We start from the raw sequence: 14,610 nt of genomic DNA on the forward strand, positions 1-14,610 counted from the left end.
GTAAGACTCAGATTTATCCAACCAGTCTGAAGTTCTCAGGTGAGAGGTGTCTTTTCCCTGTGCATTTTCCCTGCCTCTGAAGACATCTCCTGCGTCTCCTTAAGGCTTGTGCATGTAGATGCACAGAACTAAAAATATTAAATGGGATATAGATGAGTGCAAAAACTTCAGGGAGCAGTTAACTTTGATTAATTGTTTCATTGTTTGTGGTTCATAGATTTCACCAAGTATATTGTGTAGATCTTATATAATCATAACGTATAAATCAAGGGCAAGGTTTTTTTGCTAGCTCATGTTAGCTTGTTACTAAGAATTTGTATGCATTAAACTTTAGTGTAGTTTTGAATGGCAAGGATTTTGCCTGAACTAATTTTTTACACTTCTAAATCAAGAATGTCTTCATGAGGTCAGCACAGGTTTTATCAGTGAAAATCTGGTGTGTCTTTTGGGAACCAGGCTTCTTTTCAAGAAGATTAATTATGGACTTAATATCAGTCCCTGGGCAGTCCCTGGAGAGACCTCCACTAATTCTGGTTGGCTTTAGTTCACCCTTATAAGAACTCTGCAGGACTTTAAGTATGGGAGTGCTCCTGCTCTAAGTGACACTGGATGTACGATGTAGGAAAAAAAATAATGCAAAAAAGTAAATAACACACCTGAAAAATTATGCTAGCTGTGAAAGGTGGATATCCTGAACTCCTTTCTGTCATGTTTTCACAGAATCACAGAATCAATTTGGTTGGAAGAGGCCTCTGGGATCATTGAGTTCACCCTTTGCCCTAACACCACCATGACAACCAGACCATGGCACTGAGTGCCACGTCCAGTCTTAAAGACCTTCAGGGATGGAGACACCACCACCTCCCTGGGTGGCCCATTCCAATGCCTAATGACCCTTTCTGTGAAGAAATGCCTCCTCATTTCTAGCCTGAACTTCCCCTGGCGCAGTTTCAGACTATGCCTTCTTGTTTCCTGTTGCTCAACAGCTTGTCCACCGGGAACATACAAACCTGAAGGTTCACCAGGTGGAATCAGCACTTGCACCTCATGTCCTGATGAGAATCATACTTCTCCGCCCGGAAGTACCTCCATTGATGACTGTACATGCCAGGAGGGATATCGTGCTGTAGGACAAACCTGTGAAGGTAAGTGTTTCCGTCCAGGAACAGAATACCCCTGGAATGCACAATGCAGTATTGGGACCATTTTGTTATTTGTATTTGCACTGTGAAGGACACGTCAAATTGCATGCAAGATTTTCCATGTCATTCTAAAACAATAAAAGTACCAAGATGCAAGTCAAGTTGGAAATGAAAAAAATTGTTTTCCTTCAGTAGCCTGTTGCACTTCAGCTAGCATCATAACTCTGTTGTCCTTGTTTAATCGTTCAGTTGTTCACTGCCCGGAACTGAAGCCCCCTGAAAATGGTTACTTTGTCCAGAATGTCTGCAACAATTACTTTAATGCTGCATGTGGGATCCGATGCAAAGCAGGATTTGATCTCGTGGGAAGCAGCATCCGGCTTTGTCAGCCAAATGGCCAGTGGTCTGGATCAGAGGCTACTTGCAGAGGTATGGATGTCATATGTTTGAAAAGTCTTTTTCTGTTGGATTAATTTGTTCTCAACAGCGGTATTCTCTGCACACTGCATAGTTGGGTGTGCAGATCTGATCCTGTTAGCTCTTGGGTGAAAGAATGTTCCAAAGGTAAATGTCCACTTCAATCACTCTGTTTCCCTCCTTCCTAAAATGGAAGGAGGACATCTGCAATAGAAAATGCAGAGCAGTATTTACTAGGCAGACAGTCTTTTGCAAGTGAATCTACAATCTTCTTCCTTAAACCTCTCTCCACCTAATTACTATGAATTTTGTATCTACGTTATATAAATCTAGCAAACCTACCAAGTAGTCAAATGTATAACAAGGCCTTGCCACATGGGTGTTTTGGAATATTCACCAGACTTCTGGCATAGATGGGCATTGGTGTTGGAAGACATTAACCATGGAAGAATTCCATTTTGCTTTCTTGCAGTTCCTTTGTATGAAAAATAGGAAAGCTTGGGCCTTAAGCATAATCTTCAGAAGAATTTTGAGTGGAGTTTCACTAGGGAAGAATTCACAATATCCTAGAAGTTCACTGTAAGAGAATGTCAGCTGAAAAAGAAATAAACAGAAGATGTGAAAGGGAGGAAACATGGGAAGGACCATCCTGAAAAACATTATTTCTGAAGCTCTTACAAGTACATAGGAACACAGTTTTGCTTTGTTATCACTTGTCTCTGCTTGAGGTTGGGTTTTTGTTGGTTTAGAAGGGGAGCTGCGTCCCCATGTAGTCCTGTCTGGTATGTCTTCAAAGGAGGGCCTGAAAAAACAGGTAGCAGCCTTCATCTCCTCAACAGCCGCAGGTTGTAGTTCAACATGTTTGACTTGAGTTGAATGCACTTGGCATTAGTATGCTGCACTGAAAGCTAGTAAATAAGTCATCGACTCCTTTTGTAACTCTTGCCTGGCCTTAAGTTCAGGAAAAGAGGCAGGATAGATCTTCGGAGGCATTAGCACTTTAAGCCGCTACAGCAAATGCTGCAGCCCTTAAAGAAACAGCAAGTCGTGGTTCTGAAAAGAGGAATCTGAACTAGAGATCATTTCCTCAGGACATTCTTATATAGCAGTTCACTTCTGCTTACATGACAGGACTCTTCTTCAGATAATCCTGGAAAACTTAGTCTTCCTTTATAGCTTCCAGTGACAGAAGGCAGGAAGGAAAAGCTTTCAATAGAAAATAAATTGCTGGCCAGTACCATGAGGGTATCTTGAGAAGCTAGACTTAAGGCTGTTGACTTTCCAACAGTCAAAACATAGACAGAAGACACATGCTACTTCAGGTAGACTGGAATACTGAGAAAGAGCACCTGCCTGTCAAGGCTTCTGTCACACAGTAGCCTCCAGTGCAAAAAATCTGGGTAAAGCTGCAGTCAGCCACAAAGAAAGAATCCTTCATCTTCACAGTCTGTAGAGAAGTGGAACATTCTAGTATTTGGAAAACCTCCTGGAACATTTGAAAATATTCACCTATTGGGTGTTGGTGCATGATCTTCCTTTAACAGGGAATTTGTCTGGAAGGTGGGGAAAGAGAACGAGTCTGCCTTGAGATACTGTCTTGATGTTGAGTTAATACCCTTTGAAGCATTGAAAAGTTATATTTTTGCTTTTCTTGTGCCATTCTCCATCATACCGAAGACTTCCAATTAAAAAAATACATTAAAAAATCCTGCTTTTACATGTGCTGGATCTGCTAATCTCGATTCGTTCAGACTATGAAAGGGAGCAAGATCAAAGGCACAGTTTATAGCTGTCTTGTTAATCCCAGGAGTATTTTATCACATAAATTAAGAAGGGAGAGTGAAGGAAAATCCCTTTGCACTGCTTTGGATTTTGATATTAAACAATCCTCAGTTGTTCTGCTGGCTAAAATCTGCTGTACTGTTGGAAAGTGATTAATGCAGTCATGTCATGCAATTAACAGTGACCCATGAAAAAAACAACTACAAAGCTTGTATTTAATCCAGAAAAATGTGTTACAAGAAGACCCAGAGCAAGCAGAATATACCGTTGGTTTTTTCTTTGGCTTTATGGCAATATTTTCTGGTCATGGAAAAGGCCTTATTGACAAGAGGATGGGTTTAATGTTTAATGCATGTTTAATGCATGGAACCATAACCAGGATAACACAGGCTCAGTTACAAGTTTCTGCCAGAGTCATACTGAGACAGTGAGTAAGTGTGAACATTGAAAGACTGAGGAGGCAGGAGCACTACAGCTATGCAGTCCTTCCAGAAGAGGTGGCTAGACTTACCAGGTAGTGGGTGTGCCTTCTCTGTACACACATTATCATTGCTGAGAACATCCTTGGTGTTCTGAATTCGTTCAGGCTTCCTCAATAATGTTGTAGAGTTTGGTAGTATTTGCTTCCTTTTACCACAGATTGGGTATTAAAGGCTTCCATAGAAACCTTAAAAGAGAAAACCTATTATCTTCTATATAAAGCATGGGTGATTCAGCTGTAAAAATGTCTTTCTTACTCACTCTACTACAGTTAAGATACAGCATATTAGGAAGCTGCTCTGAAGCTCAGAGTGCCTCTCACAAGGTGGAAGTTTCAAGATCTTTTCTATACTCTTAAATGCACTTCCTAGAGGATGCCTGTGTATATGCAAGCACAAGAGGAATAGTACTTGCAGAGAGTAAACATGAGACAGTGATAATGCAAAGATATATTGGGTGCACCTGAATGGCTTTTTTTCTTTCTTTCTTTCCTATCTAATATACATAACTTTTTTCCCCACTCAGATGCCACTATAGCTGTTTTCAAAAAAGACATTTTTTAATGTGTGGTTTTTATAGCTTTGAGGAGCGTGTAGTTACTGGCATTTATACAGCTGGCTTTCATTTGAAGGAATACTCAGGATATCTGCCTATTTTTTAGTCTGAGGATGTATAGTGATCTGTTCAGTCCGTGTGTCCACTTGTAGGCATGTCCTGTCTCATCAGTGTGCAAAGTAAACAACTACTGGGAAAAGGAAAGTTGCCAAGTTGACTGACTTTTGAGTACATTTGGAGAGGAGCTTGTGGTTTGCCTTCTACCTGGCAGCAGCAAGGATGGGTTAGTTGGTAAAACTGGCATCCCAAAGCACAGCAGAGAAGTCATCCAGATCCCTGAAACCACCCATCACCAGAGTTTCCCCTCCTGCCAGCAACATCAACAGAAGCTGTGGAAAACAGTCCAGGGAGAACAGACTTTAGTGAGCTGTAGTTGTCTTGGTTATATTTTTGAGCACTCACACTGTTTGCCCTTGTGTGTTTTTCCTCCCCCTAATAACTGTTGAGCATACTGAGCAATATTTTAGTTGAGAGCAGGGTTTTCAACCAAATCTTGTGTTTTCCACTGGTTGTGGAAAATCAGTAGCTGATTATTGAAGAGAGCATGAATTATTGAAGGAAAAGGTGCACTAGGACCCAAGCAGACATCTACACATTTGGACTTGCTGTCACCTGTTTGTCATACATGTATCATCATCACATAGTCCTCGCCAGACAGTAAGTGTGTACAGCTTAGCTGTTTGAGGGACCCAAAGGCCAGGCAGCGTGTATGTAGCTCAAATGCCAAAGTGTGAGATACTGGCTGAAGAGGAGGAGAGCTGAAGCCAGGAAAAGAAGGAGGTCCTAGTAGAAGACCTTGAAGTTATGACACTGAAGCAAAGAACATAAATCCAGGCCATACCAGTGCTACTGCTTTTTTTCTTCTTGCTATCATTCAGCTGTTTTGGGATCAGTCTTATTTACAGTGTAGCTTTGTGTTAAATGGCAGCATCAGGATTCAGTAACAAAACCATAAGACAATCTGAGGATCACCCTCCATGCCCCACTTCCCTTTCTGCACACACATCCTGCACAGGACTGCGTTCTCCTTGACATCACAGTGCTTGCAGTGTTCGTGAGACATGGCGGGAGAAAGGCCTCTGTGCTGAGCAGCAGCCAGGACTGCTTCCATGGAGGGCCCAACACCTGGAAGGGTCTCTTTTGTCTCAGCAGCAGCCTAATTTGTTCCTTTTCATCTTGTGGTCCTGTTGTCTCTGAATGCCTGGTATTCCTTCTTCCTCTCTCTCTCCCCCTGCCCCTCCCATGATGAATGAATGCTGTTCTGATGTGTGGAGGCTCAATGTGTCTGTGTCTGCATCATTAAACTCCGAAGTGCCTGAGAATGTTCCTGAGCACTGGGACACTATTGTCTGCCCTGTTAATAAGCTCATAGACCCTTCCCTGGCATGCACTCAACCCATACTAGATTGTCCACTGGAAATCCCCCAAAGAACCCTCAGGCAGGGCTGGGGATTAGAAACTTCCAAAGGCACCCACTTTTCCACAGGATTCCATTTCCCTGCAGCTGTTCCATATTGAAGGCTGATAGACATTGCTAGCACAGGCCACACATAGTGTGCCAGATGCCTTCAATGGCTAGGAACATTTCTGAGCACAGTTTGCTAGCCTGGACTTATACCAGAACTTAGGTGAGCTTGGAAGTGTGTGCCCAACCTCATACATGCTATGTAAAACTCTGTCACAGGAAAAGGAAGGCATCAAGCCTTTGAAAAAAATCAGCCCTGTTCTAGCCCTACTCCCTACATTTGTAGAAACTACTGTAACTACTGTGCAAACCAGTACCTGTCCCATCCTTGAAAACCTGGGCAAACTAGTGTAACTCCACTGATTGTCAGTGCTGCAGAATGAACTGGTGGTTTTTTTCCCTTTGCAGTTCGAACATGTCCCAAACTTCAGGCTCCTGAAAATGGCCACATTAATTGTTCAACGGCTGATATCTCCTATAAGACAATATGTTATGTGACATGCAACGAGGGCTATGAAATAGATGGAAATACCAAACTGACCTGCCAGGGAACCTCACAGTGGGATTCAAAGGAGCCAAAGTGTGTGGGTAGGTATCTGATCACATTCTGTCTGTTCCTGTCAGAGTGTAGCCTTTTCTGACATGCTGTCATGAGTGAGAAACTCTCCCTATTTTAATATCCAGTGAAGCTAAGGTAGGAATGAGGATTTGTCTATGGATGTTTTATACAGGTTTTAGAAGTTGGAGTGGGGCAAAGGAATTTGTAAATGGAGAAAGTGGACAGATTATCATTGAAATCCAGTACAGACAGCTGATAACTAAGATTGTTGCATCTGGTGAGTGTTAAGACACTGTCACACAATGTGTTACAGGAAACATGAAAGTTGTAGGTCTATACTATGGATTATATGTGAACAACCAGGGGTTTGAGTTACCATCTTAAAGCTAAAGATGACCTCTGGACAACGACTAAGATATGTTAGCCAGGCACTGTGAGTGCTGTGTGGAGATGTGGCAGTTGTCACTTTTGCTGAACTCCCAGCAGGAAGTAGGAGTTCAGTTCAGTTAGGGACCAAGCACCTCTAAGTCAGGATTCAGAGGTCACACCAGCTGTGCAGAGATAGGTAAGCATATATTGCTGTTCCAGAAATAAAGGACTGTAGATTTCAGAAGTACCCATTTAGTACTAGTGGTAGGTATTAAATTAACTTAGAAAGGTAAGAGGAAGAAACACAGGTGAAACACTTCCAAGGATAGACGGCAGAAAAAAAGCACAATCTTAAAAGTCCAGCAATTCAGCAGCTGATCCAGTGCTGACTAAAGTCAAGATGAAGTATATGTCACCTGGGTCCAGTAAATGTGATGCCAGTAGAGTGACTTGGCTTGAACCTCTGGCTATTTTTTACTGTTTTACTGCAGGCTTAAGAAAGCAGACTTTGTGTCAGACAAGAATAAATTTTGAACTGTAGATATGTTCTCTAAAATGATGAAAATAATCCATGAGTATTAATTTATCAAGAGAGTTTTTTTACGAGATCCTAATCTTTCTTCTGTTGAAGTCACTGGAAAAACTTCAATTAACTTCAAAAGGAAAGGACCCTGAAATCCTGTTGGAAGATTATAATTGGAAGATTAACTATATTCATCACTTGAATTCATCCTTCCTAGCTTAGCATTTTGATTATTAAAATTCAGCTCTACTCTGTATCAGAAGATTTCTTCACACCATGCAATATTGCCTGCATTCCTGGATTACCCATGGCAATAGCTTATTTTTGCTGAGTCTGAAAATCTAGTATAAAAGTAACCTTTGATTGGCACAAAGAGTGTTAGCTGGAAAACGTCTCTGCTGCTTCTTCTTGTGACTGGTGTTTAGAACAAGCTTGCTGAGATTGTTGTTCAATATAGATGTGTGGAGTTTTATTCAGAGAAGGATGCAAATCAGAAGACTTAATATCGTGTCCTCAAAAACTACTGTTTGTACTCATTTTCTGAATGCTCATCATTATCATGGAGGTATTCTCCATTTATTTTTAGTCTAAACAGCTCCGAGTTATTATTTATCATCTGCTGTGTAAAAGATACCAGAAATCCTGCTGTATTTAGGCATTTGTAATTGATGATTTATTAATTTCCTATCCTTCTGTTAGAAAAATTAACCTGAACTGGGTTCAGTCTCTTACCTTGAAACGAATTTCCTGGACCTCAGGATACTATCCTAGTTCTTTTTTTGAATGCTTTTCAGTTTGAGTGCACATCGGGGCAAAGTTTACCATATTTAAAAGTTAACTTACTGAGGCTATGCTACAACCTTCTGTAACTATAATTGACACTGTACCATAACATAGCTTGGATTGTTTACAGTCACTTCTGTGAGGTCTGTTGTCATATGCATCTTTTTTGAAGAGACTGGAAGTTAATGCAAGTTTGGCTATTACATATGTTTTAAATTTTTGCATTTTTCATGAAAGGTGCTGTTAGCAATGACTTACTTTTGAGTAAGTTACATAAATTATAGATGGCTTACAAACACTATCTGCTGAAAAGGGAAGCTTCGTCATTTGTCCAATTTGAAAAAAAAATTTCCACATTCATTTTCTTGTGTTTCATTCTCCATTGGCCAAAGATTAATATCCAGCACGTTAAAATTAATGAATTTTGCAAGATGCCCCTCTCCTTGCTTTGTTCAAGTTTTAGTGGAGAAAGGTAAGAACACAGATGGTATCCAGTGTGTTGATGCCACCTAGTGTTGAAAGAATTACTACCCCAGATTTCTAAATGCAGTTGGCCAATTCTTTCCCTGAAACATTGTGTTTGCAAAGGGGTTTAAAGAAAGAGGCATGATTTGCTTGGTAATATTTTCATTTGTTACAATATTGAAGTTCCTCTTGATGTTGAGAATTATAATACAGTGTTGTGGTTCATCACAGGCAGTTGCAGATGAAAGCAGATTCTTGCTTCTCCTTAGAAGTACTTTTTTCCTCTTTCTCTGTTAATTCCCTATCCACATGACTAATATCATGGATTATCGCTCTGCTCCTCATGAAATCCAGTCTTCCTGGGTCTAGCTTGATCAAATTCTGGAACTGAGCGCAGATAAAAAAGCTAAACAACACTATTACTGTTTTTTTCCTATTAAAAACCTGTCCCACTTAGAAGAGATTCCCTCAGGTTAAGTATACCAAAGGTTATCCTGAATGTTGGTCAGGTGTTTCGGGATTGTGCTCTACTAGGATTTTGCTAGTACAGCTGGAAGCATCTCAACGAGGAGGGCTTTTAATGCTTCCTGAAGAGCTGCAGTTTTCTCTGCTTTTCATGCTTACATCTTTCACAGCCTTCCTTCTACTTGTTCACTGAGTAGTATACATTTTAATGCTTTTAACTTGTCTTTTCAAACACTGTTTTCCGAAGTTCTGATCTTTCTGGTATTTGTCAGTTACCTTCCTGTGGTGAGCAACCAAAAGTTAGGGCTTGGGGTTTTTTTTCTGGTGAGGTTGTTTTACATTGCATAGCCAACAGTGTGTGCCTGAAGTAAACAAATGTGTTAACATTTGTGATCTTTGCATTCTCTTGAAATGAAGTGTAGTAATTAATTGCTTGAAGTTTAATCACAATTTTGGTATTGAGAGTTTAAAGGGCAGGAAATACTTAGAACACTTAGACTCTTTAAATTTTGTTTCATGCAGAAGAACCAGTTTTCAGTTACTCGCTGCGTATTTTGGGAGAGGAGAAGAAAGGGATATGAAGTGTTCTGAATGTGAATCATTTCTGCATCATTAAACCATTGCTAAGAGATGAACAGAGCTTTCCCTTCTGCAGCTCCGTTGTGTTGTTCTTTGTGTACCCTTTGTGTAAAGACCTGTCTGCTTTCATCAGCTAAAGAGTTAGAAGTCTTCTCATTGGCAATATATAATGAAGCATTTTTCTTGTGTGTGTATTATCTGTTTTAAGAAATGTTACTAAAAGTCTACGAACTGCATTCATGGGATACCCCTTTTTGCCCTGTTCATTAATGCCTCCTTGTTTGAAGTAAAAATAACATGACTTGCCTGACATGGTAAAAACAATAGTTCAAAAATGAAACAAAGCTGTTGTGACAATTGAACCTGTTTATGCACATTGTGGTTTTTGGAAGTTTACACTTCGATGCAAATGGTCTTGAGAATTTGTAGTGAATTCTAGTAATAAAATAGTTGAAAACTTCTGCTTTAAGCATTTAAGCAACCATCAGGCCTTCCTGACTTTACAGAGAAAGTCAGCTGCCACTTATGGTCACCCTGAGTCTTTGCATCTGGGTTTGGACGCAGTCAAGACCAAGCCCAATTTCATTCAGTTTGGAATGTGGTAGGCAAAATCACATGCCATATCCCTAACCTACACTGAGCTCATGGCAGGGTGTCCTTTTTCTTTTCTCATTCTTATTTCAAAAGACAGTGTAAAAGATATAGAAGATAACAGATACAAGACTATTACCTCTGTCATGCTATGAAGATCTGGTTTCCATAGAAGGCAATGGAATGCAGCTGCAAAGCAACCATGAAAGGTGAAGTGGTAAAGGGGGAAAAAAAAAAAGAGAGAGAGAGTAAGATATAGTGGAGCTGCATGAAAAATACCATATTTTTGTACCAGTGAAAATTATGAGCAACAAAATGGAAGACCTGATATTCTGGGTGCTGTTTACTTCAGTCAGCACTGGAGTACAAAGCTTCAGCAGGTCTTACTGTTTTGAAGCACTCATAGCACATGGAGAGTCTTAAAAAGTCTACGTATTTTGTGTTCCCTCTGAGTTGCTATGTGACTTTATTTGCAGATTTTTTTGCATGTATACTTTGTGTATGTCAGTTAAAAGACATGTCCTGCTGGTCTCTTGTAGAAATGCGTTGCCCCATCCTCCAGAAACCAGCAGGCATAACAGTTCTCCCTCCCAGATGCGGGCTGGAGCCTGCCGTTTCTGGGACTGTGTGCCAGCTGATCTGTCCCAAAGGATTCATCTTGTCTGGAGCTAGAGAAGAAGTAAGGTGCATTTCATTTGGGAGATGGAGTGCAAACATCGAAGAGGCTCTGTGTAAAGGTAGAGACCACAAAATAATTTCTGTGTACACATGTGTGCAGGATTGAAGGGAAGCACACAGCAAATAACTGAGTGAGGACAGGTTTGAACTGAAGAAAGCATGATTTAGTCTGTAAGAAGTGTTGCCTGTACCAGTATAGCTTGGCTGTCCAATTTACTTGTAGTTTATGATAAGAATGTAGAGTTCAGAGATTGCTTGAGTGCCACCTTATAGTCCTCATCATCAACTGTCTCTCCTGCGATCCATCTCATAAGTCTGTTGTTGGGAAGCTGCCTGCTAAAAGGCCTGATGTGCAGGTAAATTTGAAATTTCAGAGTAGAAGCAAAAGCTCTTAGCTTAAAGATAGTCAAAGTGGAACCCACACTTCTAGTAAAACTACAATGATAATAATACTGTTACTGGTTTAGCAGAGGTTTATCTAAGCCCTGTAGTCAGAGCAAATCTGTAAAGGCTGTGTAAACCCTGGCTGATAGACAGGTTATAGAGGGATGGTTCATTTCAGTTGTCTTTGAACTGATTATGGCTGTTGACATGGCCTGAGCAACAGTGCACAAGAGTTAAAGCCAAAATTGGCTGACACAAGTGCACGGAGTATAAAGATGGGCAGAAGATGGGAACTTGTTTCTCTGTAATGGCCAGGAAGATTTTATCCCTCTTTTTAAACATAATATTTCCCACTCTGTGATGTACCACATTGTTTTTCTGAATCTTTTGTGTAAACCTGTGCCAAACCACAGTTTTTAATATTTGATGGGATCCCAGCACAAGGCTACAAGCTGAAGTGTTTGGATCAAGATAAAGCAGCATGGCTTGGGTTTTCAAGCTTTTAGATATTACCAGTGCATAAAACCCTAAAATAAGAGGCACCAAGAAACTCTGAAGGTTATTCTTCTCTAGTAAAAATGAACAGTTGCATTTAAATTGCTTTCATTCTTGTTATCTCTCTCTATCTTGCTGCTAACATATTTGGCCAGTTCAAAATAGCCATTTTATTTCTGACTTATTTATTAGTCTTTTTACAGAATTTCACTTTTCAATGGAATCTGCCCCAGCCTGAAGGCTGTGGTCAGGGGATTGTGAACCATGACTGGTAGTTATTTAAAAGAGTGCATTTCTAATAAAATTTTCATCAGAATGAGTTCAGAGGAAGGCAAAATCACTTGTATTTATTGCTTTGCACTCTTAATTACAGAAGTTTAATTGCCTGAGTTACATCTTTACTGGAACTATTCAGTAATAAAAATATAAGTGATATCAGTTCTGAGTTGTTTTAAAGCCTCCTGGGCATAGATGAGTTCAGAGCTGAATGCATCCTTGTCTCATGAGTCGAGAGACCATTTATCAAGCGACATTACAGCAATAAAATAACCTGACCACAAATGTTTTGGGAGGCCCTGTGCCAGGGAAATGAAGTACTTTAAGTTTGTCAGAGAAACTTGAGTCTTAAATCTTGGTGGTGATGTTACCTATGTTGTATCACCAGTCCTTTGAAACCATCCAGCATTGTCACATAGGTCACAAGAAGACTCAATTTGTCCTACGTAATACCTTGTAACAGGAGTTTTATTAAGGAACATTTCCAGCAGCTACTGCCAGAAATCTTGCTATTGTTTCTTTCAAGTCAGTTCCACACCACACTCCAGGGAATTTCAAAGTCACTACTCTTGTTCATAGTACGTATTACATGTCACAAACACTTTTCTTTTTTTAAGTCACTGATCATTATAAACAAATGTTTTCATTTGTATGTGTCATCTGTGGGCAGCGAAAGGACGAAGAAGCCATTCCTTCTTAATGAGTATTCTTGTGCAATGAAGGGATGAATAATAAGAGAAACAAATTCCTTCTGTCTTACTATTCCTTGTTTTATGGTTGCATGTAGAAAACACTCTCATGATGCTCCAAGATGTACAAGAATACAGCAAAAAATAGTCCCTTCCCCACGAGAATTTAATCTTTACGTGTGAGCCTGTAGGCAAGAATTAAAAAGGGTCAGAGACAGGTAGTTTGCAAACATGTACATTTATATTCCAGGCAGCACAAAAACCAGTGGTTATAACAAGTTGCAGTCTAACCATTATAGAGGTTTTATTTCTATAATACCACATATAAAACTAGTTCGTCTTTTTCTGGATCAGATATTGAAGCTCCTCGGATCCACTGTCCAGAAAATATTGAGACTGAGACTCTGGAACATCATAACTCTGCTAATATCAGCTGGCAGGTACCAACAGCTGAGGATAACTCTGGAGATGAGGCAAGTTAAAATCTATACATTTGACTGGAGGCAGTCTTTCTATAGCTAGCTATTTCAAATTAATTTTATGATCCACTAGAATTTCTTTCTTCTAATAAGCAGGAGTAGAAGAAGAATCTGCTGAAAAGTTTGTGTCTTGAGAATTCAGCATTTTCTGTCTTGGTTAGGGTTATGGGGTCACAGGACACTGCATGGTGTTTTAAGTGCATAAAATCTCATATGGTTAATTTATGTGGTCAAAAGAAAGAATGTGCCCTTGTTTATAAGATGGTGACAGCTGCTTTAAAAATGAGCTCTTAGAATGTGAAGAAGTTTAATAAACTCTTCTCAGAAGGAAGTAAACGAGTTCATTAATCTAAAAGGCTAACAAGAACACACTGTCATAAGTAAAAACTGCTTTCATCTTCCCAAGTGAGAAAGAAAAATTTTATTTTCCTATCTAATGCAAGGTTCAGACGTGGGCCTTTGGCTACTATGGGTATCAGAGGTCTGGAAATGGAGTTACAAGAAAAACTTGCTCCAGGGCTGTTTCATGAAGAGTAACATTCCCTACAGGCTCAGACATGATCAAGTTACAGCAACTGAATGCTTTATCATGAGTCAGCAAAGGAACAGTGACTCTGTGTGTGATTTTAGTTTGCTGCAAACACAGGAGTTTTTTGCACTTGGAAGCTGTGAGCTATTCCAGTAAAAGACGTTTAAGTTCACACATTTTCTGCTGTAGCATAGCCATGGTCAGGTACTGTAGCTCTGCTGACACAGGGTCATTCAGTGAACTGTAGAAATCAAGCACCTTAGCTCTTAGTTGTAGCTGGTTTGTAGCCATAGTTGTCAGATAAACTGCTTTGTTCACGTGAAAACAGTTCTTTTAAAGAGAAGTTCTTAAGACCATTCTAACCCATATGAAATAGTCGTAGCCAGCATGAAAGTGTCGTTTACTCCAAATGTAGGATTCCTTTGCTGTGCCAGAATGTTTTGAAGCATCTGTGGGCTATTGACTCATAAACATATGTAGATTAAAACTGGATATGTAAGTACTTATAGTCCGCAACTCCACTCATCTGCCAGGTCTGCTGCCCTTGCTGCTGGAGAGCTGAACTGCAGACAAAGCAGGTTCTGAGCTGGCGTAGTGTGCGTTCAGTGCAGAGAGTGAAATATGAAAGAGAATATTTCCCAAATATAAGAGTCAGTCTTAACTTTTCTTAATGTACAGTGCTGTGTAGTGCAGCAGGTCAGGGTCCAAATCCTGACTGAATAAATCCCTGTTGTTATAAAGGAGGCAGTATTGAGAAGGGGAGCAGAGCACTTTGTTGTGAAGTCCACCCTCATTGCTTGAAGAGGCTCTTTGCATTAAGAATGAGTAGGCTTGACATTGAAGGA

At 40.1% G+C, this 14,610-nt stretch overlaps 1 protein-coding gene across 1 annotated transcript in view; it reads left to right on the forward strand.

Moving 5' to 3' along the window:
- Window positions 1-14,610, forward strand: part of SVEP1 (sushi, von Willebrand factor type A, EGF and pentraxin domain containing 1) — a gene marked incomplete at its 5' end in the record, with an annotated part of 107,141 nt that overhangs the window by 25,358 nt on the left and 67,173 nt on the right. The window contains 5 exons of the mRNA XM_009701735.1: window positions 987-1,145; window positions 1,392-1,571; window positions 6,310-6,489; window positions 10,775-10,972; window positions 13,112-13,230. Coding sequence (XP_009700037.1) covers window positions 987-1,145; window positions 1,392-1,571; window positions 6,310-6,489; window positions 10,775-10,972; window positions 13,112-13,230 — 836 coding nt within the window. The remainder of the gene's footprint in view (window positions 1-986; window positions 1,146-1,391; window positions 1,572-6,309; window positions 6,490-10,774; window positions 10,973-13,111; window positions 13,231-14,610) is intronic.

Source organism: Cariama cristata, unplaced genomic scaffold (assembly GCF_000690535.1).
Source record: "Cariama cristata isolate BGI_N322 unplaced genomic scaffold, ASM69053v1 scaffold25936, whole genome shotgun sequence".
Classification (NCBI taxonomy): Eukaryota; Metazoa; Chordata; class Aves; order Cariamiformes; family Cariamidae; genus Cariama; species Cariama cristata.